The sequence below is a fragment of the Peromyscus leucopus genome, chromosome 3 (genome assembly GCF_004664715.2).
Source record: "Peromyscus leucopus breed LL Stock chromosome 3, UCI_PerLeu_2.1, whole genome shotgun sequence".
Taxonomy (NCBI): Eukaryota; Metazoa; Chordata; class Mammalia; order Rodentia; family Cricetidae; genus Peromyscus; species Peromyscus leucopus.
This window is the reverse complement of record NC_051065.1, coordinates 127,572,280-127,594,715: the sequence shown is the minus strand read 5'-3', so window position 1 is coordinate 127,594,715 and position 22,436 is coordinate 127,572,280. Positions and strand designations below refer to the sequence as shown.

Sequence of the window (22,436 nt, the reverse complement as noted above, 5' to 3'; positions counted from 1 at the left end):
ATTTTTTTTTTATAAGAACCTGCCCACAGTTGAGAGACAATGTATTTTTTAAAGACTTTGGATTTTAAAAGATACTGAATTTTTAGGTGTTTGCATTTTCCCAAAAAGACAGTGGAACTTTTAAGTTTACAAAATGTTTTGTATTGTGATGTCTTTATTAATGTGCAATCTTGGGGATAAACAAAAAAGGAAAAGTTATGGCTTAACAGTGATGTGTTTGTGTGTCAAGCTGACAAGGGGTCAGTTGTGCTATGTAATTTTATGTCAACTTGACACAAGCTAAAGTCTGTGGAGAGGAGGAAGCCTCAACTGAGAAAACACCTCCATAAGATGGGGCTGTAGGCAAGCCTGTAGGGCATTTTCTTAACTGTTGATTGACTTGGGAGGACCCAGCCCATTGTGGGTGGGGCCACCCCTGGGCTGGTAGTCCTGAGTACTAAAACCCAGCAGAGCAAGTCAGGTGGAGCAAGCCAGTAAGCAACTGTGACACCTACCTCCAGGTTCCTGTCCTGCTTGAGTTCCAGCCCTTAACTGTTTTTGATGAACTGTTATATTGAACTGTGAGTGAAATAAACCCTTTCCTCCCCAGTCATCATTGACCGTTAGCCAAATATGGCCCAATAGAAAAAGGGCAGCACATCATGATCACTGTTCTCCAAGGAGGGTTTTATTTCCTTTTTCCCAGGGGTGTTTTGAAGTTGGCTTCCATTTCCATATATAGCTCACTTGATTTTTATTTTAACTTGAGGCAAATAATGGAGCAGCTCAAATCAGATATGAGACAGTAGAGTCAGAACAGTCAGGGAGACTTAAGACCTTCCCAGACTCAACATCACCCCATGTTTGTGGCCAGTTTGAAGCTCATTCACTGAGGCAGCCCAAGGTTGTGGTGAGTAGAGTACTAAGATTATTCCTCGATGATAATCCTTGTCGACGCTTTGTAATACAGTGTGTTTATTAGCGACATGGTTATGGGTATGTGTCCACACACTGGATAGCTCAACTATCTGGTTTAGAGAAGGGGCACATGGTGATGTCTGTTGAACTAATGGGACAGTGTTGAGATTGTTGAATGACACAGGAAGTGTGTGTGCAAGGTGTCTTGAAACCCCAAAACTGAAGCCTCTAGGAGATGAGTTTACATTCGTGATGCTAATATGTTCTCTCCTGAGACACCCAGAGCTTACACTACCCATAATCCCTGATGTAGCCCAACTCAGTGGTCTACCACACAACCGAGGCATTGGCAAGACCCTTCCGCCTTCTCTCTAAGCCTCAGTGGCATACCCACCATGGCAGACTGACTTCTAAGTTTGGCTGAAATTTGACTCTTTATGATACCCCCTCCTAAGTGGGTCTATTCAGTGCCACCTCCCTATTGCCCTAGATCAGGGCTGTCTGGGGAAGACCATTTCCCTACTTCCTGTTGCCTGAGGTAACTTGATACATTCAAGTCCTGGTGTCCTGCATTCAGTGTCCAGAATGCCATCCTGTAAAGTTGCGTTCTGTTTCCACAGAGTCTAGAGGTTCTGGGAGTCAGATGCAGCCTGTAGGTTTTTATTCAGTGTGTGGAGATACACGGTACCCAGTTGGTTATACCATCTCTTTTAGCCAAGAGATGGAACTGTCTTGTCAAATACCAGAGCCTGGCATATCTCAACTTCCTGTTTAAGCATTTGTGCGTGTGTGTATGAATGTATATGTGGGCACAGGCAAGCCGTGGAGTGTATGAGAGGTCAGAGAATGCCTTCCAGCAGTTAGTTCTTGCTTTTCATGTGGTCCCAGGTGTTGAACTCAGCTCAACTGGCTTCCTGGCAAACACTTTACCTTTTGAACCATCTCATGGGCAACCACTGGCTTCCTACTGAAAACCATAAAACCCACGGAGTTGTGGCATATCTGAAAATGAAGTGCAGACTGTACCACAATCGTATGCAACTAGTAACCATGGCTGAAACTAATGAGGTCTACTGACAACTGACTGATCACTAGCTGTTGGCTAATTGTGGCAAGATTCTTGCTTCTCTCAACCTCTGCTTCCTGTAACATCACAGGAAGGAACCAGGCCTGGCAGAGAGGAAACACAGATAGAGAGGTGCAGAGAGAGAGACATGGGGAAACATGGCACCGCCTTATAAAGGCCAGGACGCACCTGCGCACACAGGCTCACACGCAGAGATCACGTGGTCACGTCCGTGTGACTACATCACCTCATAACCATGAGGCATGGGTCACACAGGATGTATGACCCGGAAATGACTAGGCAGAGATGACTATGTGTCTCACCCGGCATGCACTACCATGGGCGTGGTCGGAATTCCTATCAATACAAGCTTCAGTTAAGTTTTCGGTGCCTTATATATCTGCATTAGTGTGGTGGAGCCCCCATAAGCTCCTAGATTTGAGTGCTTGGTCACCAGGGAATAGTGCACCTTGCCAGGGGTCAGTAGGGGTGGCCTTGTTGGAGGAGGTGTGTCACTAGAGGTGGGCTTTGGGGTTTCAAATGTTCAAGCCAGGCCTGGTGTCTCTGTCTTCCTGCTGCATGCAGATCCAGATGTAGAACTCCTAGATCCTTTTCCACACTGTGTCTGCCTGCATGCCACCATGCTTCCCACCATGCCGATAGTGGACTAAACCTCTGAAGCTGTAAGCCAGCCCCAATGAAATGCTTTCCTTCAAAGGAGTTGCCGTGGTCATGGTGTCTCTTCACGGCAGTAGGACAGCGACTAAGACAGTTATCTAGGCTGAGTTTTGAAACAAGTTATAAGCCCCAAATATAATTTCTTTAACAACAACAGCAACAACAACAACACACACACACACACACACACACACACACACACACACACACACAAAGAGAAAACCCCTTCTATTTCTGTGCTCAGTGTGTGAAAGCTCATTTTGTCTTCAGGGCTCTGAGGTTTAGGCTGGTTTGTCTTGGCCTCTGTGGTTGATGCAGTAGGCAGGAACTGGAAGTAGCATAGGACAGCTGCCACAGTTTGTCCGTTGCACTTGTACCCATTGGTCAGAATTAGCCAAACTGCATGCTGGGAGGTGAGTGGTATCATGGTATTAGCTTCCTTTCCAGTTGCTGTGATAACTGTCTTGTTTATTGTCACTTGTAGTTCCAGCTTCTGGACCATCACAGCAGGGAAACCACAGTGGCTGGAGCTTGAGAAAATGGGTCCTACCACGTCCATAATCAGGAACCAAGAGCAATGACTGTATGCATGCTTTCTCCTCTCCCAGCCTAGGGAATGGTACTACCCAAAACAGATCTTCCCATCTCAACTAATGCAATCGATGAAACACCCCTTCCACATGCCTGGCCAACCTGACCTAGACATTCCTTCATTGAGACTCTATTCCCAGGTCATCCTAGACTGTCAATTAAAACTAAGCATCAGTCATTGTTAGTGGACATGAAATCTAGGGGAGTGATGATTTGGGGTTATGTGAATTTAGCTAAGCTGAAGTAACACTTGCTAGATTTCCCTTGTTTATAAGGTTGTTTACAGGAGATATTTTCATAAAATTTGGATAATGGATGGCACGAAGCAGTGGTCACTTAGTTTGGAAGGAGCAGGTGACAGGTGTCCCAATGGCTTACGCTAGTCTCTTGGCTCACATGCTGGCTGTCAACTGGCCTTGGGCTCTCCAGGCCTCAGTGGACCACCTCCTTTGTTACCCTCTAGTCCTGGGCTGGAAGCACGAGAGTCCATGGGGAGGGTGCCAGCTTCGTTTTTACGTCACCTACACGATAGATGCAAAGTCTAGTTTGCCTTCCTGATCTGCAGCTTGTCCCGAATCTACTCTGCTCCAAACCCAGGCCTTCTGGCCATCTGCCAGCCTCACTGACTGACAATGGCTTCAGACACCCTGTCAGGGCCAGATGCATCAGCCTGCCCTAAAGTTTATCACCCTTATATTACCTATGACGTCTAACCCCACAATAAATCTCTCAGGCCATGTTATCCATAGTTATTTTGGTTCTCTGCTAAGACAATAATTAGTATTCATATGTTATATAACCAGACCTTATTTTACAGTATGACAAAGAATTTTATTTCATATACTGCAGAGAGGACGAGATATAAAGCATTTGAGTCATGTTAAAAGAAGTGAGGAAAAAGGTGTCGATGTACAAAAAGGAGTCTATGGTTGCCCAAAATGAAGATTTTTAATAACACAAAGCCAAAGGCAGGGGTTAGAGCAGAGAGTAGCTTCAGTAGCTTGCCTCTGTTACAAACAAGTTCCATGAGCCAGCCCTGATGAAGGCGCTGGACCAGGGAAATCCTTATTTGTGAGGCTTTTAAGTAAGATTTGCCTGAAGCACCAGTGAAACAGAACATGCTAGATGCAGTGAGGCACCCCTTTAATTCCAGTGCCAGGGAAGCATAAGCTGCGAGATCTGAGTTTGAAGCTGCTTGGTCTACATTGTGAGGTTCAGGCCAGCTAGGGCTACAAAGTGAATCCCGCCCCACCCCCACCCTCCACACCCCCCCTCCAAAACAAAGACAAAAACCACCAGAGGATTTCAGTAAGACCTACTCCTGTCTTGGCTGTCTGTGTGCCACAGACTCTTAGGATGCTGTGGCCTCTCCAGTGGTGGGGAGGGCCACAGGAGACACTGTTGCCCAGCTTCTAGCCTGGGGTTATTTTATGAACAGAAGTCCTCCAGAGACTTCCTCAAAACACGCAGTCGACCAGACAAAGGCTGTGGCCTGAGACTTGACCACACCTCCCTCTGCTTGCACAGTCCTCCTGTGGGTGCCAATCCCTCTCACTGGAAGAGGAACTCACTTCCCATCCTCCAAGCCACCTTTCCTCTGACTGGAGCAAATCAAAGCAGGCCTTGCCACACTGCTTCCAGGAACTGGAAAACACGCACGGCAAAGCACTCTATTCATAGATTGCATGTGATTCACACCACCCGGGCGACTTCAGCTGGCAGAGGCTGAGTTTTGTCCTGGGACAGTGGTTCTCAACCTTCCCAAGGCTGCAGCCCTTTAATACAGTTTTTCATGCTGTGGTGACCCCCAACCAAAAAATCATTTCGTTACTACTTCATAACTGTAATTTTGCTACTGTTATGAATTGTAAATGTCTGATATGCAGGGTGGTCTTAGGAGACCCCTGTGAAAAGGTCGATGGACTCCCAGGTCAGAACCCACAGGTTGAGAACATTGGATATAAGAAGACCTGTCCTTGGGGACAGCAGATATTAAGACTGAGAGATCCCAAGATAGCCAACGGATCTGACTCCACAGAGTGCTTCTGGGAATCTAAAGTGTAGATACATTAGAACCTGTGAGAAAACTGAAGATTTGGCCAGTTCCCAATAAACCCTGGGCTCATTGGGTCACCTGGGTCCATATACTCTCAATCATACTTTTTTTTTTCTCTTGCTATGTAAAATAGCAATAATTATGATGCCCTTCCACACCAGTAGCTATTTTTCAGAAACATGGCAAGAAGTGAATGAGGCACACATAAGATGCAAATTCTTTTTATTAATATTAACTAATAAGTTATGCAGCCTTGACAGCATGCTCATATCACCTTTTTAAAAGACAATATAGACATTTTCTCTTGCCAGAGGAAGGAGAATCCACTTTCAAGTCTGTGGGAACACTCCAGCTAGAGGTGACCCTAGAGCTGCGTGCAGAGTTCTGCTTGGGTTTAGCACTGTGCTGTCTCCTACATGGCAGTTTTATCAATCCTGATGTCAAAGGCAGCAGCAGATGAGTGGGTAGAGGGCCTAAGTGGCCTCCGGTATTTTCTAAAATCTGGAATTAACTATCAAATTTTGAAAATAGAGAGCTTAGCAAGGCTTACACCACCTCCCCACCCCTGCTCAGGGCAGGAGTCTCAGGGATGCGCACAGCTCAGCTAGCTCTTCACCTGGCTCCCGCAGCCATGTGTCTGGGTTGAAGAGGCCTGCTCCCTCCATGGCTAACTGCACTGCATCTCACACTAGTTTGGAAGGGGTCTCCAGGCTAGAACATGGCACTAAAGCTTTGAAACAGCTGTCAGGAGTAACCAGATGGTTACTCCTCCACACGGTGTGGCTATCTGCATGTTTATGGTTCTGAGTTGTGAAGTCATCTCTCCTAAGCATTGTTTACCTACTCAATCTACTGGGTCCCTGAAGCTGAGCTCTGCCTGCTCCTTTCGGTTAGATGGCATCCTGGGAAGTAAAGTCTTCATCAACAACTCCCAGACCTCCTTACTCAGTCCCAGGGATGGAGTCACACCACATTACAGTTTGTAATTAAGTGACAGTCGAAAGCCTGAGCTGTGAGCTGGAAATACAGGGATCACAGTATCAGCTCTGAGTTGAATGAATTAGCTTCCTGAAATTATCAACAGCCTACCAAATAGCGTGATCTTTATCCACAGGAAAAGAAACAGTAGATTTAGGAAAATAAGCCCTTTTGTAAGTTAACTTCCTAAAGAGTAGAAAATACCATCTTTGCATGCAGACAACTGGTCAATATTATCTCTCTAGACAGTGTGGATCTCTACTCTTATACAATGGTTTTAATTAGAAGATATCCTTCATTAAACTCGAGCCTCAGAATGGAGCCCACAGGGGAGCAAACCCTCTGTAAATTAAAAATACTATTCAGTGGAAACTGTGACTTTTAACCAATATGGATTTTAATAACCTAAATATTAAAAAAAACCTCCCTAGCATAGAAGTCAGAGGTGACTGTGTTTTTAATATTGTTATATACATATGAGAATACCAAGTACACTCAACTTCAAACAATCCAGTTGCATTAACAAACACACATAACAAATGTAAACTCTTACCAGACATCAAATTTCCTGTTTTAATATCTTTATGAATTCAATGTCCTAGAAGGTGCCTTTTGCTTCATTTGCTTTTTTAAATTTTGTTTTATAATCTTTAATCTTGCAGAGAGGAAAGAAAGAAAAATGCAGCTAAAAAACAATAATCGACATAGTGAGAGTCTTATTAGGTGAAATCTCTTCTGGATTTTTCCCACTGGAGAAAACGCAGTGTCAGACAGGCAGCTGCTGTAAGGCTCGGACGTTAGGTCACACCACACAGCATACCACACTTTTAGCACAGACCACACAGCATACCGCACTTTTATCAAAGACCACACAGCATTGATGGCATTAGGTTTTAAAAATGGCTGCCTTAGTCTAATTTTGGTGACACCACTAGAAAAAAGTTTGTGATTATAGTTTAAAGTTTTAGCAAAGAATTAAGGGTAACTGCAGCAGATCTCTGACAAGGGTCAAAACAGCTGAGGTCACGGTGTCAGCATCCTCCAACTTCAGGCTGTCCTGTCCAAGATCATTTCTTAATTTAGGCCAGTTTTAGTGTGTGGTGGCTGAGTGCCAGTAAATTTAGTGCACCGCACTGGGTCCCAGGCTACCCCTGTGAAGTAGAAGGAAGGCCTACTCAGCCTTCTCGCCTGCACAGTGAGTCTGCGTAGACCCAGGATTTGAATTTTCTTTTTAGGAGCCAACAGCTAAAATTGTATTGAAGCACTCTAAAGCTTTAAAAGTTGTAACAAACCCCATGTGGCCTTTGGTGGCTGCGAGTTTAAGGAATCTGGAGGCCCGAGGGTCCATCTGAGAAGCCTGGCTCTGAATGTAGTGTCATGGCTGGCAGTTTTCGTCTCCATTCGGCTCTAATGCCTAAAATAGTCTCCAAAAATAATCTACCCATCTAGGTTATTTTCTCCCTTGCAAGACAACATTAAAACAGTTTGGGGGAAGGAATTATGATCTGCCTACACTTTGAAAAGCTGTTACTGTAACAGCCATAAATATGCCATTGAAATTCTGCACATCCTTATATATTCAATGTCTTCTCAGATTTCCTTCTCATAGCTGCAGGCATAGAAACACTCAGGTCCTCAAGCACCACAAATACGAATCCATGCTTCTAAAAGGCAAAACCACCACAGTAAGTCTGTGTTCATGGTCACGGTGAGTGCTTCCTTTGTCAACACCTGTGTATTGCAATAGCATCTGCACTCAACACTATTCCCCACTCAAGCAGCTCTTTCATGGTCACGTGACCTTAAGCATGTTCTTAGCCATGTTCTATGAACTTCCTCTGTGCAGCCCTGCACAGAATCCTGGAAAAAGCGACTCTGCTCCAGTTATCTTTTCAGTGTGTGAGGTGTGAACTCTAAAGCACCAAGCGTGCAGAGCTCTGAGCCCCTCAAGTTTTATGTCATGAAGAAACTGTCTGATAATATGTAAGGTTTGGAAGCTTAATGAGATATCTTTTTCAACTCCTGTTTTGTTTTTAATCTCTTAAATTTTTTCTTAGTCAGACTCAGCCACCAAAGTGTGGCTTCCTGTCTGACCTGTGTGCTGCAATCCGAAGCAATAAATTCCAGCCAGCCATGACAGAGGCTGCAGTCAGCGTGTGAGACAAGTCCAAGGCCTATCGATTGAGCAGAGGGAGACTGCTGCTCCCCCACCCCCACTCCCCACTCCCCGCAGTCCGGTCGCTTCCTGCGCCCTGTAGAGTCTGTGCCCTGCGCTGTTTTTTAGCTTGAGTCTTCTCAAGCGTGAAAACACAGTTACGGATTGTTCTGGAAGCTAAATGGCTCAGCGTCTTGGCACTTGGCTGTTTTTAGCTTTTCAACAATAGCCACTGTTTGCTCCCCCATCTCCATCCTTCCTTCAGCGATGAGGCAGGCATCTGATGAAAGGCTGGTCACGGCGTGCCCCCATGGTGTCAGTGTGGTGGCATGTGATGGTTCACATGGGGTGTGTTTGACCCGAGGAAGCCCAGCCTCTGCTTGTTCTTCCTTTGTTCTGTCATCTGGGGAGAGAGAGAGAGCGCGAGCGTGCCTTCAGCTGCTTTTGTGGATTCTTCCCCCAAGAACCCACTGTCAGGTTCCACACAGGATATATTCACCACAAAAGCATTTATTTTAAAAGGTAAATTACCAGAAATAGAGGTGAGAAGAAAGAGCAACTCTTCTCTCCATGGTTAGGAAACGGGATGTTTGGAACATATCTGTTTCATTCTTATCACTGTTGCTGGAATCATTTAATAGTTACCAAGGGGCCTGGTGATATGTCTTATGAGTACTAAGGATATCATATGATGAAAGGGTTGATCAGGACCTTAGCTAGTAATGAAAACTACCTTTGCAAGGAGCCAGGCAGGAAATAGGATCAATCACCAAGAGCAAAGGGGTCCCTCTGTCTTTCTGCAGAGTGAGAAATGCCGCACAGCGGGTGGGGGAGTCCCTGCGTGCGGAGCTGCCATTGCATGGCACAGGTTAGGAGTTCTCTGGGTTCCCTGCTCACAGCCGTAGGGGCTCTAGCCCCGGCTCACTGACCTGCTCCTTCAGCTCTGCCAGCTGCCCAGACAGCTGCTTCACCAGACTCATGGTGGACTCCAGCTTCTCCTGCAGGTTCCGGATCTCATTTTGCTCACTGTCACCTTCATTGCTGACAAGTGACATGGCTCGCATCCGAGGAAACCAGTCCAAATTCTTCTCCTGAAAGAAAATAAATGCAGAGCCAGGAAGTGAGTGTGCTGGGAGCCAGGGGCACTACAAAGAGTATTTCTGGCTATTGAAATTTAAATCAGTGTCTCACTTGGGCATGGTGGTGAACATCTGTAATCCTAACACTCTGGAAGCTGAGGCAGGAGCTGGCCTTGGAGTTCTAAATAGTGAATTTCAGGCCAGCCTGGGCTACAAAGCAGGACTATCTCAAATAAAACCCCAAACTCAGTGTCTCTCAGGATATACACCAAAAGATGCTTCTCTGGCCAGGGGCAGGAAGAGGCAGGGTTGGTCCTACGGACCAACCTCAACAATGACTTCTTCCAGGCTCCCAGGTGGTCCTGGATGAAGTAGCCTGTGGGCATCCAGTGACTGAATGGGTCTGATGGCAGCAAGAACAGATCCAAGCGTGTGGGGTGTAGGCGGGGCATAACTGCTCCCGAATCGGAGGTTGGTAGAAGAAAGGTCTCCGTGCCAGCCACCCATGCTGGGGTCCTGCCCACGTCACCCATGCTGGGGTCCTGCCCACGTCACCCATGCTGGGGTCCTGCCCACGTCACCCATGCTGGGGTCCTGCCCACGTCACCCATGCTGGGGTCCTGCCCACGTCACCCATGCTGGGGTCCTGCCCACGCCACCCATGCTGGGGTCCTGCCCACGTCACCCATGCTGGGTTCCTGCCCACGTCACCCATGCTGGGGTCCTGCCCACGTCACCCATGCTGGGGTCCTGCCCACGTCACCCATGCTGGGGTCCTGCCCACGCCCTCTGCTGGGGTTCTTTACCAGTTCTGTGGCCTCCAGCTCCACGTGGGGACGAGGGGAGTGGAAGGGCACGGCCTGGGGTTATGCTGTCTGTCTCCTTTGGAAGCACTGTATTACAGTGGGGGAACTTCCCCAGATGGCAATGCTGGTGCCACTTCTGCTATTTTCTGGGCAACCTGGGTGTGTCCCATGTGGTAGACACCCATAAGTCTCAAAAACTCTGCCTAAGTGGTGAACACCATAGAGTTGATGTGAGTAACTGAGCATATATTTTTCAATCTTCATTCACTCTGTAAATTGTAAGGTGTCCGCCCATCTCCAGCAGGTTAATTCCCCATGACATAGCCAGGAACCGAAGACCATGGGGTTATGTCCCCACCTACCCGACTGCTTCTGAGTACCTTCCTGTCACCCTTGCAGGGAGCCTCTTGCTTACAATTCCCAGGTTAGTCCTGAGAAAACTCTGCCTGGGGCTCCCAACCACAGGGCTGTCAGAGCCAGCTCTTTGTCAAGAGTGCAGTGGGAAGAGGTGTCTGTACTGCCATTTCCATCTTGACCTTTCTCATCATTGGCGTGGCTTGTTGACACACGTGTGACACATGGTGCCCTATCTCCAGTGGCAGGAAAGAGATTGAGGGTCATCACTTTCTATGAATTTCAGAGTGACAGATGTATTCAGTGAGTCCTACCCCACCTACAGTCAGGTATTTAGGGATCAAAGTCACACTCGCTCGTGTGTGTGTGTGTGTGTGTGTGTGTGTGTGTGTGTGTGTGTGTGTGTATCAGAGGACAAATGGCCAGAGTCAGTGCTTTCCTTATACCACGGGTCCTGGGGATCAAACTCAGATCCTCAGCTTTGGCAGCAAGCACCATCCTGGGCCTTGATAGGCACTAACTCTACATCATCCTTTTTCTGCCACAGTGATTCTTAGGATGAATCGTGCAGAGTCCCTGATGTCATCCTGAAGCTGACCAGCTAATCAGTGGGGTGGCTCAGTTGCTTTTGGGCAGTCTGAGCCAGCCGACATCTGAGATGAACGCACCAGAGAGACATCCTCTCTGCCGCTACCAGCTATGAGAGGAGAGTGGGGCTCAAAAACTGCCTTTTGCTCAGAGGCTAAGGTGATCACTTCTTCCTGTCAGAGTCCCAGAGTTTACCAGCTCTTCTTCTGGGGTGGGAAACAGGTGGCCACCAGAAGGGATTGTGGGAGAGGAGCCGGGCAGGGAGCGCTGAGGGGATTGAAATGAAGGCTGATGATGTCGTTGTCCTTTGTGTCTGTGAACAATGTAGGCATTTCAGGGAAATGGGTGGCACTGAGACTATTAAGAGAAATAATCCAGATTCAAATAGATACATTTGAGATTTATAGAGATAAACAGGTTGTTTTCTGTCATAGGAGGAATCTAGTTAAATTTAGATTCTTACATATCTATGCATGCATACATAAAGAGGAGTGCAGGGACTACAAGAGGGTGAGAAGAGACAGGAAGGCCGTGGGGATAAAAGGATAATGGGACACATGTGACTTGGAAGAAAGGGAGTTCCTCCGGGGCAGAAGTGTTGGGGTGTATCAGGTGACACAGGGTCAGATGATATCAGGAGACGCAGCAATTAATGGCCCGAGTGAGGGAAGGGGAAGATAGCCCTTCCAGGATCAGGCAGACAGAAGACAGGTTTGTGAAACCATCTCCACAGAAAGGCTCCTGCAGGCTGGCGGGAGCTGTCATGTCCAAGGCTGCCTGCTTTTGAGGAAACAATGGCAGCCTCTCTCTCAGCAGATTCTGCTGGAGCTGCCTGGGCCACGGGACTCTCATTCTCCACTCTGTCTGCATTAGCCCCTTTGTTCACTCACCCCTTTCATAATTCCCGCTTGTAATTCCTGGGCCCGTGCTAGGCACTGGGAAACAATGGAAGCCACACCCAGCGTGGGCCTCGCGCTTTTCCAACCCACAGGCGGTCACAGATGACAAAGGCCAGGAGGTGCCAGGGAGGAAAGATGGTCTGTTCCTGTCCTCTGGGTTCGAGTCTCTCTTTTTAGCCCCTTTGGGTATTTCTGGTTACTCTGTTTGACATATTTCTCCCTCTACCTGTCTATCAATTGACCATAATCTGAAATGAAGATATATAGGTAATTTTCCAATGTTTAAAATGAAGAAATGCTGAGATTCCTTGTCCCCTCTCCCTAGGCAGGGAGTCTAGACTTTTACCTCCAATTCCACCCATCTCTGCTGCACCTGACCTCTTCTCTAGGCAGGCACTAGATTTACACTGCCAACTCTACCCACACCCATAATCTTAAGATTTACCCTCCTCCCAAGGAGGGTCACTATAACCACATCTGCAACTCCTGCAACAGGTATGAGGATGGCATGCCCTGTGCCTGCCTCCCGTCACCTCATTCTTCACACAGGGATTCAAAACTAGCATGCCCAACTCCCCTAGTACCTGTAGAAAAGTTCTGACCCTGAAACTTGGCTATGAGCATCTTGTAACTTTACAGAGTCTGCTCTGGGCTTGGAAACCTCACTGAGCTCGAGCCACGTCTACTTGTTTGAACATCAACACTGAATTGCCCAAAGACTGAGCCCTTCACCCCATACAGCTGGTCAATCATCTGACAAATAGGTGTGGTGGGTCACAGAACTTCAGCCACCCACTCAGCACAGAAGACAAGATGTCTACAATAAACGCTACCAATGACCTTACTCTAGATGCCCAGATCCCACCTCACACATGAAGAACTACCAATTAGTACTGCCATTGTAATGTACCCTGAGAAAGGTGACTTCGATGATACACAGGATAAGGATTCAAATAGAAAAAAAAATCAAAGGATTCAAAGAGGAGATGAATAAATGACAAATTGAAGACTGCAAAAATATAGTTGGATGAAATAACTCAAGCCATGAAAACAAAATTGAGTAAAGAGATACAATCACTGGAGAAAAGCTAAAATGAAATAAAGCTTGAAAAGAAATTCATGAATTCAAACAAAAAGTTCAGAGGAAACTTTCACCAACAGATTGGATCAGGTGGAAGAGAGTATCAGCTCTTGAAGACAAAGAGGAATTGGACCATTCAACTGAAGAAAATGTCAAATCCCCTCCAAGCCCCCAAAACAGAATGTGTGGGACCTCACTTTCTAAAAATATCAAATCTAGAGAATGATAAGTATAGAAGGAAAAGAAAATATCTTCAACAAAATTATAGAATAAAAATTCCATAATTTAAGAAAAGAGATGCTCATCAAGGTCCAAGAGACATAGAGAACACCAAATCGATAGGACCAGAAAAGAAATTCCCCACATCATATAATAGTCAAAACACCAAACATACAAAACAAAGGATATTGAAAGTGAGAAGAAAAAAATCAAGTCTCATACAAAGATAGGTCCATTGAAATAATAGTAAATTTTCCAGTGGAGACTGAAATCCAGAAGGAACTAGGCCCATGTTCTACAAGCTATGAAAAACAGTGGATGGTAGTGAGGACTACTGTACTCAGAAAAAGTCTCAGATCTAATTTATGACCACTACTCCTGCTCTAGGGAAGATACTGGAACGAACATTTGTATCTGAAGAAAAGGGTAAACATGTACAGGCAAACACAAATGCAATTCCAGAACATTGAATCAAATGAGGATACCATAAAATCAACAAAATGACAGAAATTACTATACATTATTCAATAATATCTCTTATTATTAACTGATAATAAAATTAATTTGGTCTCAATTCCCTAATAAATAGAAACAAACTAACAGACTGGATCAGAAAACAGGATCCATCTTTTTTGCTGCCGCCAAGAAACATGATTCTGGGCCAGTGACAGATACCACCTCAAGGTAAAGGGTGGGAAAAGGATCTGAGTGGCACAGGGATTCTAATATGTGACAAAACTAACCAGAAGAGACACATAGACATACTTTATCCTCACTCAGGAGAAACCCAACAGATAGGGTACAATCCTAAATACACATGACCTAAGCACAAGGCACAATCCTAAATACACATGAACTAAGCACAAGGCACAACATTTCATAAAAGAAAAACTACTAAATTTGAAACCACAGATGAAGCCTGCCACAGTGATGGTGGTGATTTCAATCCCCCATTCTAATGAACATATACGTCATTTGGCAAAAGAAAACTCAAGTTCAAAGACATCATAAATCAATAGACCTAACATATCTACAGAACATTCCATCTGAATATTAAGAATATATATTGTTCTTTGTAGCCTATGGGATTTTTCTACAAAACAGACCACATATTAGGACATAATGCAAGTCTCAAAAAATATAGGGAAGCTGAACTCTCATTCTGAATTTTATCTAATAACTATGAAATAAAGCTGGATATCAACAATAATAGAAATGACAGAAAGAACACAAAGTTCTAGAAGCTAAATAACACACTTCTGAATCAAAATTGAGTAAAGAAAGAAATCGAGAAGGGAATTTAAACTGAATAAAAATGAAAACATCATCGCAAAATCTATAGGACACAATGAAAGCCACCATATGAGGAAAGTTTACAGTATTATATGCTTACATAAAATTTTTTTTGAGAAATCTCAAACTAAAAGATACACCTGAAGGCCCTAGAAAAATAAGAACAAATAACAAAAGAAATAGACTGGAATAAATATTCAAAATCACAGCTGAAATCAATGGCATAGAATGAAAATAAATATAAACAATGAAACAGTTATTTGAAGAGATTGACAAGATTATAAACCCTTAAAGTAACCAAAAGAATTAGAGAGGAGCCAAATTAATTAGAGAAGAAAGGGAGTCACTACAACAGACACTGGAGAAATCCAGAGACTAGTTCAAATATACTTTAAAAATCTGCATTTCACCAAACTGGGAAATGTAAGAGAAATGGATGAATTCCTAGATCTATATGACCAACTTAAATAAAGAAGGAAATGATTTAAACAGACCCAAATCACCTGTTGAGATAGAAGCAGTAATGAAAAATCTCCCAACTAAAAGCACAGTTTAGATATGGTCATTGTAGAATTCTACTAGACCTTCAAAGAAGAGCCAACACCAATACTCCTCACACTGACCTATAAAAGTACAAAATAAAAAAGGAGGGACATTTCTGAATTCCTTTCATGAGACCACATTGTCCTGATATCAAAAACCAAAGACCCAACAAAAAATTAGGACCAGAATCTTTGCTAAACACAGACATGAAACAAAGCTAATTTAAGAACACATCAAAAAGACTGTCTGCCATGATCAAGTCAGCTGCATCCCAGAGATGCAGGGATGGCTCAATAAACTTAATCCACCACACAAATAGAAACCACCGAATCATCTCTCTAGCTATAGAAAAGGCCTTTGACAAAATCTAATATCCATTTGCAATAAAAATCCTAGAGAAACTAGGTATACAGGGGACAATCTCAGCATAATAAAGGTAACATTCAGGAAGCCCATAGCCAGCAACATCCTAAACAGAGAAAAACTCCAAGTCTATCCACTAAAACCAGGGGCACAATCATAGCCCCTGTGCCCAGTCCTGTCCAACATAGTGCTTAAAGTCTTAGCTAGAGCAGGAAGATAGAGTGGACGCAAGGGTTATGTCAAAGAATCTCTATTTGTAGATATGATTCTATCTGTAAAAGATCCAGAAGACTCCATCGGATAACTCCTCCACCTGATAAATAATTCAGCAAATTAACAAACAAAAATCAGTAGCTTTCATATATACAAACAACAAATGCACTGAAAAAGAAATAAAGGAACTAATACCATCCACAATAGCCTCAAGAAAAGTAAAATATCTTAGAATAAGTATAACCAAAGAAGTGAAATATCTGTACAACAACAACAAAAAAAAGAGAGACTGGAAAAAAGAAACTGAACAGGATACCAGCAAGTGGGAAGGTCTCCCATGCTTCTACGTTAATAGGATTAGTATTGTGAAAATGGCCACCCTACCAAAATCAAGCCACATGTTTAATGCAATCTCTATAAAAACCCCAATGAAGCCGCATGGCACTGGTACTAACACAGACTCATCGATGAATGGGCCAGAAATGAGGGCTCATCTATAAACCCATACTCCTACATCCACCCAACTTTTGACAAAAGCCAACAAATACACATTGGAGAGAAGAGAGCATCTTCAAAAAATGCTTGTAAAACTGGATGGCTACAGTAGACAAATGAAATTCAACCCATATCTTTCACCCTATAAGAAACTCTCCTCCAAAGGGATTAAAGGACTTCAACCCAAGACCAGATACCCTGAATCTGACAGGGGAGCAAGTAGGAAATAGGCTTGAGCTCATTGGCATAAGAAAAGACTTTCTGAATAGCTTCCTGATAGTAGAAGGCTTTAATGCCAATAACAAATGGGACCTCATAAAACTAAAAAGTTTCTGTACAGCAAAGGGTATTATTACTCAAATGAAGAGTCAGTCTGTAGATTAGGGGAAAAAATCTTTACCAGATGTACATCTGACGGAGTGCTAATATCTAGAATATACAAGTAACTCAAAAATTAAACATTAAGAAAACCTAATTTTTAAAATGGGGGCACAAAACTAAACATTCAGAGAAAATGCAAACAGCTGAGAAACATTTAAAAATATTCAACATCCATAGCCATCAAGGAAAAGCAAATTAAATCTACTTTGAGATTTCATTGAAGCCCAGTCAGAATGGCCACGGTAAAAACACAAATGACGACGAACGGTGGTGTGGACATTGGGCGTGGGGACATGTGTTCTGTGCTGGAGGACTGCAACCTGGTGCAGCCAATATGGACATAAGCATGGGTGCCTTGAAAGAGCTGAGAATAGATCGCCATGGAGTCCTGACAGACCGGTCTTGTGCAGACATGCGAGGGACTGCAGATCTTACTTGAGATCTCTAGGAAAACTCTCAATGAACTACTACAAATTTTTAAAGGAAAATTAAATTTAAAATATAAGTTTTTAAAAATCAATGCAGCTTGTTCTTTTTATGAAAACGACCTTAAGCACAAGTACTGTATATGCTGTTTTGTTTTCTGTTGAAAGCAGTTTGTGACGAAACAGCCAGACACCCCCCCACCCCTCCCCATCTCTGCTTTATTTTTTTGCAAGGAATTTTCCTTTTCTCTCTCAGGGAGTGGGGGTGGGGGTAGGGAGTGGGCGAGGGTGGGGGAGGGTGGGGGGTGGAGTTGTTACCTGACCCTAAGCCAGAACTGCAGGCCTGCTGCTTCCTGCAGGGTTCACCTGTTGGTAGCCTAGGGCTTCCTCAGCCTGCCCACCGGTGCTGTGCTCCCCGGCTAACACAGTGGTCTGACTTCACTTCACACGGCACATCTCGTGGTCATGCACATGGCTATTAGATTCCCAGGCTGAGGCTGGTTAGTCAATACGAAATCATTTCCTCATTTCACCAAAATGAACACATGTGACCACAGGGTAGCCTAAAGTCAGGGAAGTACATTAGCTGCCAGACTCGTAGGCTGCAGGGTTAATCCTCCTAATAACTTAGTGACATGCAGATCTTCTAGAGGTTTCTAAAATGCAAGACTAATAGATGAACTCGTCATTTCTGAGATGTTCATTTAGGATCCATAATCCTCTTGCTATGGCTCATTTTTGTAATCGTCTGTCTGTCTAGGAGACTGGAGGAACAACAGACAGAAGTGAAAAAACAATTTTCTTCCACTGTTAGTATCGCTTAGAGATCACCTGTGTGCTGCTCACATTTGACATTTTCAAGTGATGTTTCCAGTCAAGGAGCAGAGCTAGTGTTGTGCAATGGGAGGGTACCACTGGAAGAGATGGGGCAGCTGGGTATTGTCCTCCTCATAGCCCTAATCATCTACAGTATGGGGCAAATGGGTTTCTTTCTCTCCAAGTCTCAGTTTGCTTCTCTGTGAAGCCAGAAGTCTCTCTGGATGTGTCCATACCTTTCCCAGCCTGGCATTTCATGAGCTGTGAATGCAAAAAAAGGCTTTAAAAATCACATTGCTGCAAATAGCCTTGAGCCTGGCAAATGAGCAAGCACACGGAGTTAAGGCTAGAAGCAACGTTGAATCACAGAGCCCAAGCTCAGCATATGTGTGTGTGTGTGTGTGTGTGTGTGTGTGTGTGTGTGTGTGTGTGTGTGTATCCAGTACTCAGACTAGAAGGCTGAGTGTCCCGGTGGATGATGGTAGGTATCACTGAACTCACTCCATTTCTGGATGATTGGAGGGCTCTGGTGCCCCCAGCCCTCTTGATTCAGAATTGACCACAATCTTGGTACCACATAAAGAACATGTTTTGCCATGTCAGAATGAGACTAAGAAGTAACGGGAATGGTTTGGGTCTTTTAAAAAGGCTGTTAGCATTTAGGAACCATCAACTGTGTGTAAGCTAAAGGGAAAGAAGTTCTGACCTTGTAACAGGGCGACCAGTCCCACCTGCCTCCCGAGTGTCTGGAGTTTAGTCACGTATGGCCAATACCCACATTCCATTCAACAGGAATTGCTATGATCTCACTGCAACACAGAGTTAAGATGATTTGCCCAAGGCCACAGAAGGGTGAGGGGCTGAGCCAGGAATCTTTTGTTCCTCTGCCTTCCCTGAACGGCTCTCCATGTCTGAAGGAGACATTGGCGCTTGGCTGTTCCGGAAGCTGAGGTACAAGCATTGCAGGTTCAAGACCTGGCCCAGCTACAGAATGAGATCAAAGCCAACCTGGCCAACTTGGTGAGACTCTCACAACAGAAACAGAAGGCTGGGCGGTGGCTCAGCTTCCATGTGCTGCCTGATATACACGAGGCCCTAGAGTCAGTCCCCAGCTCCAAAAAAAACCCAGCTTCTAAACAAACAATACAGAGCTATTAACACTGCAATCTCCTGGGCTACTTTTCCAGGGTCTGCTGAAGGTCAAGAACACGTGCCATGTCAGCATGTGTCATGGATCCCCATGAAGAAGAGGAGGGAAAAAATGCTAGAGGCTCAGAGGAATCTGGCAGAGGGCTTTCCAATATTGCTGATGAGAGGCAACAGAGAACTAAAACTAAACTCCTCTGTACTGCAACTGAGTATCAACTAACCGCCCAACACCGTTTCGCCCAGCTTCCACACACCAAGATGGCACTCAGCGGGGCTCTCGTGAGACCATTTTCTTGGTTGCCATCCTAAACTGGGCTCTGTGTTTCTAACTAGATTTTCCATCATAAAATTTGCAGAGCCTCATAGAATGAAAAGTACCACAGTTGCACATCAAGTGACAGATGGGCACAAGCGTCCCTAGACCACGTGGTTTGAACACAGAGAACCCAGCATCCTCAGCTGATGGCAGGCAGCTGCTGTAAGGTGAGCAGTTGTAAGATGATTCCAAGTAGGATAATGGGAGGAACTTCAAAGATGAAGCCAAGCTCTGGACTTCCCGGAGCACAGTGAGATGGAGAGAGGGATGATGTACACAGCCACTGAAGCACGGTGTCTTTGAACGATGACCTCAAGCGGGGCATAACTTTAATATGCCTAGTCACAAGAGACCTCAGGCTTTGGTGACAGGAATTACAGCCATGTGCCACAGAGCAGTTTCATGCACGTGCAGCACAGAAGCTACCATGAATTGTCAATCGGCTCTGTGATTCTAATTTTGGTGCCGTTTAACAAATAAGCTTTCCATTTTTAAGCTAAGGCCACTCAGGTTTCGTATACTTGACACCCTTTCTGTCTTTTGAAGCACTTCACTGCTTTGATTTTATGGAAGATAATCTACCCAATAGGACACTTAGAAAATCAAAACAGAGCCGAAGTATTTTCTATATACAAAACTTGCTTCTTACACAGGATGGAGCCAGTCAGTCAAATGAGATTTTGTAATGTTGTTTGTATTGGCTGTTGGACACAGGCACTCTATGTTGGTAAGAGCACAGAGCCCACCTGAGAGGCTTAACATAGTGATCGATTCTTTATCTGCTTCCAGCTGAAGTCCAGCCCACCGCCTCTTCGGTAACACTGTGGCCAGCTTCAGGTTGAACATGTGCACACACATTAGTTGCCACAGGGAGACAGCACTTTTTAAACACATTTCTCCATCGGTTTGCTTTAGTTTGTTCATGCGTCCCCCCACCTAGCCTCCTCCAGGTCCACCCTCTGATGCTGAGGTACTGTGATACAGTAAACAATCTGACCGGTCTTTGTTTCTGGTTCATAGGAGGGTAGCCACACATCTTTACAATTTCCCGGGTGACAGAGGTGAGTTTGCTCTCAGGAGCCCCAGGATTACACCTGTCTCTGTCCCAATGAACTGACTGAAGGTAGATTCCTAGAATGACAAAGTACACATGGTCCCAGAATCAGGGTTTTGAGGCTAATGACCGAGTTCAATGCTGTGGCCAATGATTCAACCAGGTCTATGTTCAAACACCCTAGAGAAACTGGATGCTGGTAGATAAAGGGCGGGATGCAGAGCAGGTTGATGTCTGTGTCCTCCCTGCACCCATGCATGTTTCCGTGTGGCTGGCCATCCTTGTTTGCATACTTGATGACACAAAGGTAATGATCAAAATGGTGAGCTTTCAGTTCCTGGAGTAGTATAGTAAGCCGCCAAGCTTGACTGAATGGTGGCAGCAGCAGAATTTATAGTCAGCCTTTCAGAATGTGGGTGGTCTGGGAACCCCCAAAGAACAGCTGGAGTTGGATGTCGTGATGGGGGATCTTCCCCTTTGGCTTGTGGGGTCTGCATTAACTAGAGGTGGTTGTGCCCAAAGGGAACCACAATTCACAAGCTGGGGTCAAAATGGGTCAGTCCACCAACCCTGGCTGTGCCAGCGGCCACACTGGCATGAGGGATGGAGCATGTGTGGGAGAGATGGCAAGAGATGGGAGGACAGGAGGGTCAGGTCATGACTTAGCTGGGCACTTCCTTTGCTGTGGCTGGTGGTCTGAGACCCACAGACAGGAGCTAATATGTGATAGCATTGCAGAGAACCAGAGGATGGGATCCAACAGCTGCAGCTCCTGCAGCTCAGACACGATCACACAAGCAGAGGGGTTCTCCACATGTGCACTGCTTTCTGAAGAGCTCTTCATTTTATTTTTCAGATTTGTTTTCCTCCGCAATCCTGAACAGGAACAAGATGCTGTTGGGCTATGGGCTCACTGAGGTCTCTTTCATCCCTTATCCATTTTGCCTGACGAGTTAGGGCCAATTTGAAATCCATTAGCCTGCCAAAGCTTTGAGGATTCAACTAGTTACTCTTGTGTACTTTGCCCATTTCCTTGTCAGGACTGAATTTTCTTTATTACAATAACTGACGGTGCCGGTACTCCTCAAAAATTAAAGCACCAGCAAGCCTCACACACGCACCACAAACACACGGAAAGACTGTGTACATGTCTATATCTTGATCTCTCATTCTTTCTGGAGAGGAAGAGGGAGGGAGAGAGGGAAAGACAGAGAGACAGACAGATGGGAGGGGGCAGATGAGCTGCCTGCTCAGTCCTTGCTTCTTTCCTTTCCCATATTCCAGCCACCACCTGCCCCACATGAACACGGCCCAAGGTGAACCACCATCCCCAGCCTCTAGATGGAGGACTGTCTGGTATGTAGGCTAAGAAAGTTGCTGGTGATTGGAGAGGCAGTCTGTGATTCCCACTTTCACTGCCTAAGAAGTGTTTGATCGGAGATTATGACTGATGTTTCTGACAGTGGGTAAACAGCACCCAGCTTTCCGGGTTCCTACCAGTATTTAAGACCATGCTGGAGGAGCTAGTGCAGGGGCTGGGGGAGGAAGCTTGTGTTCACATGCTTCTGGTGGGAGGAGAAGTGGGCAGAGCTGGGCAGGCAGTGGAGGTATGTCATGGGGCACCATATGGTTAAGGCAAAATACCCAGAGTGGGAGGTGTACTCTGTCACTGCCTAGGGAGATTATGACATCCCTGAAATTAACACATTTTCAGAAACATGAACAAGGAGTCACCCTGACATGCACTTTGCAATTTCCCCATGCCACTTGCAAGTTGGGACTTTCAGAGGGTTCTTCGTCCACCCAGCCCCACCCCTCTGCTCGCTAACTCAGGACAGTACTCCAAAACCGACATTTCTTCATGTCCCCTAAATACTTTTACCAGTTTTGGAAACAAATTCCTCATTGCCCACTTTCAAAATCTACTCTTGAGAAGGCCAC

At 45.2% G+C, this 22,436-nt stretch overlaps 1 protein-coding gene across 2 annotated transcripts in view; it reads right to left on the bottom strand.

The window, feature by feature from the left end:
* Positions 1-5,493: 5,493 nt before the first annotated feature.
* Itpr2 (inositol 1,4,5-trisphosphate receptor type 2) overlaps positions 5,494-22,436 on the bottom strand; it is a 423,811-nt gene continuing 406,868 nt past the window's right edge. For both annotated transcript variants that reach the window (XM_028891637.2, XM_028891638.2), the window contains 2 exons: positions 9,351-9,512; positions 5,494-8,824 (listed from right to left, as the gene is read on the bottom strand). In XM_028891637.2, the coding sequence (XP_028747470.1) occupies positions 8,738-8,824; positions 9,351-9,512 (249 nt within the window). In that variant the 3' untranslated portion in view covers positions 5,494-8,737. The remainder of the gene's footprint in view (positions 8,825-9,350; positions 9,513-22,436) is intronic.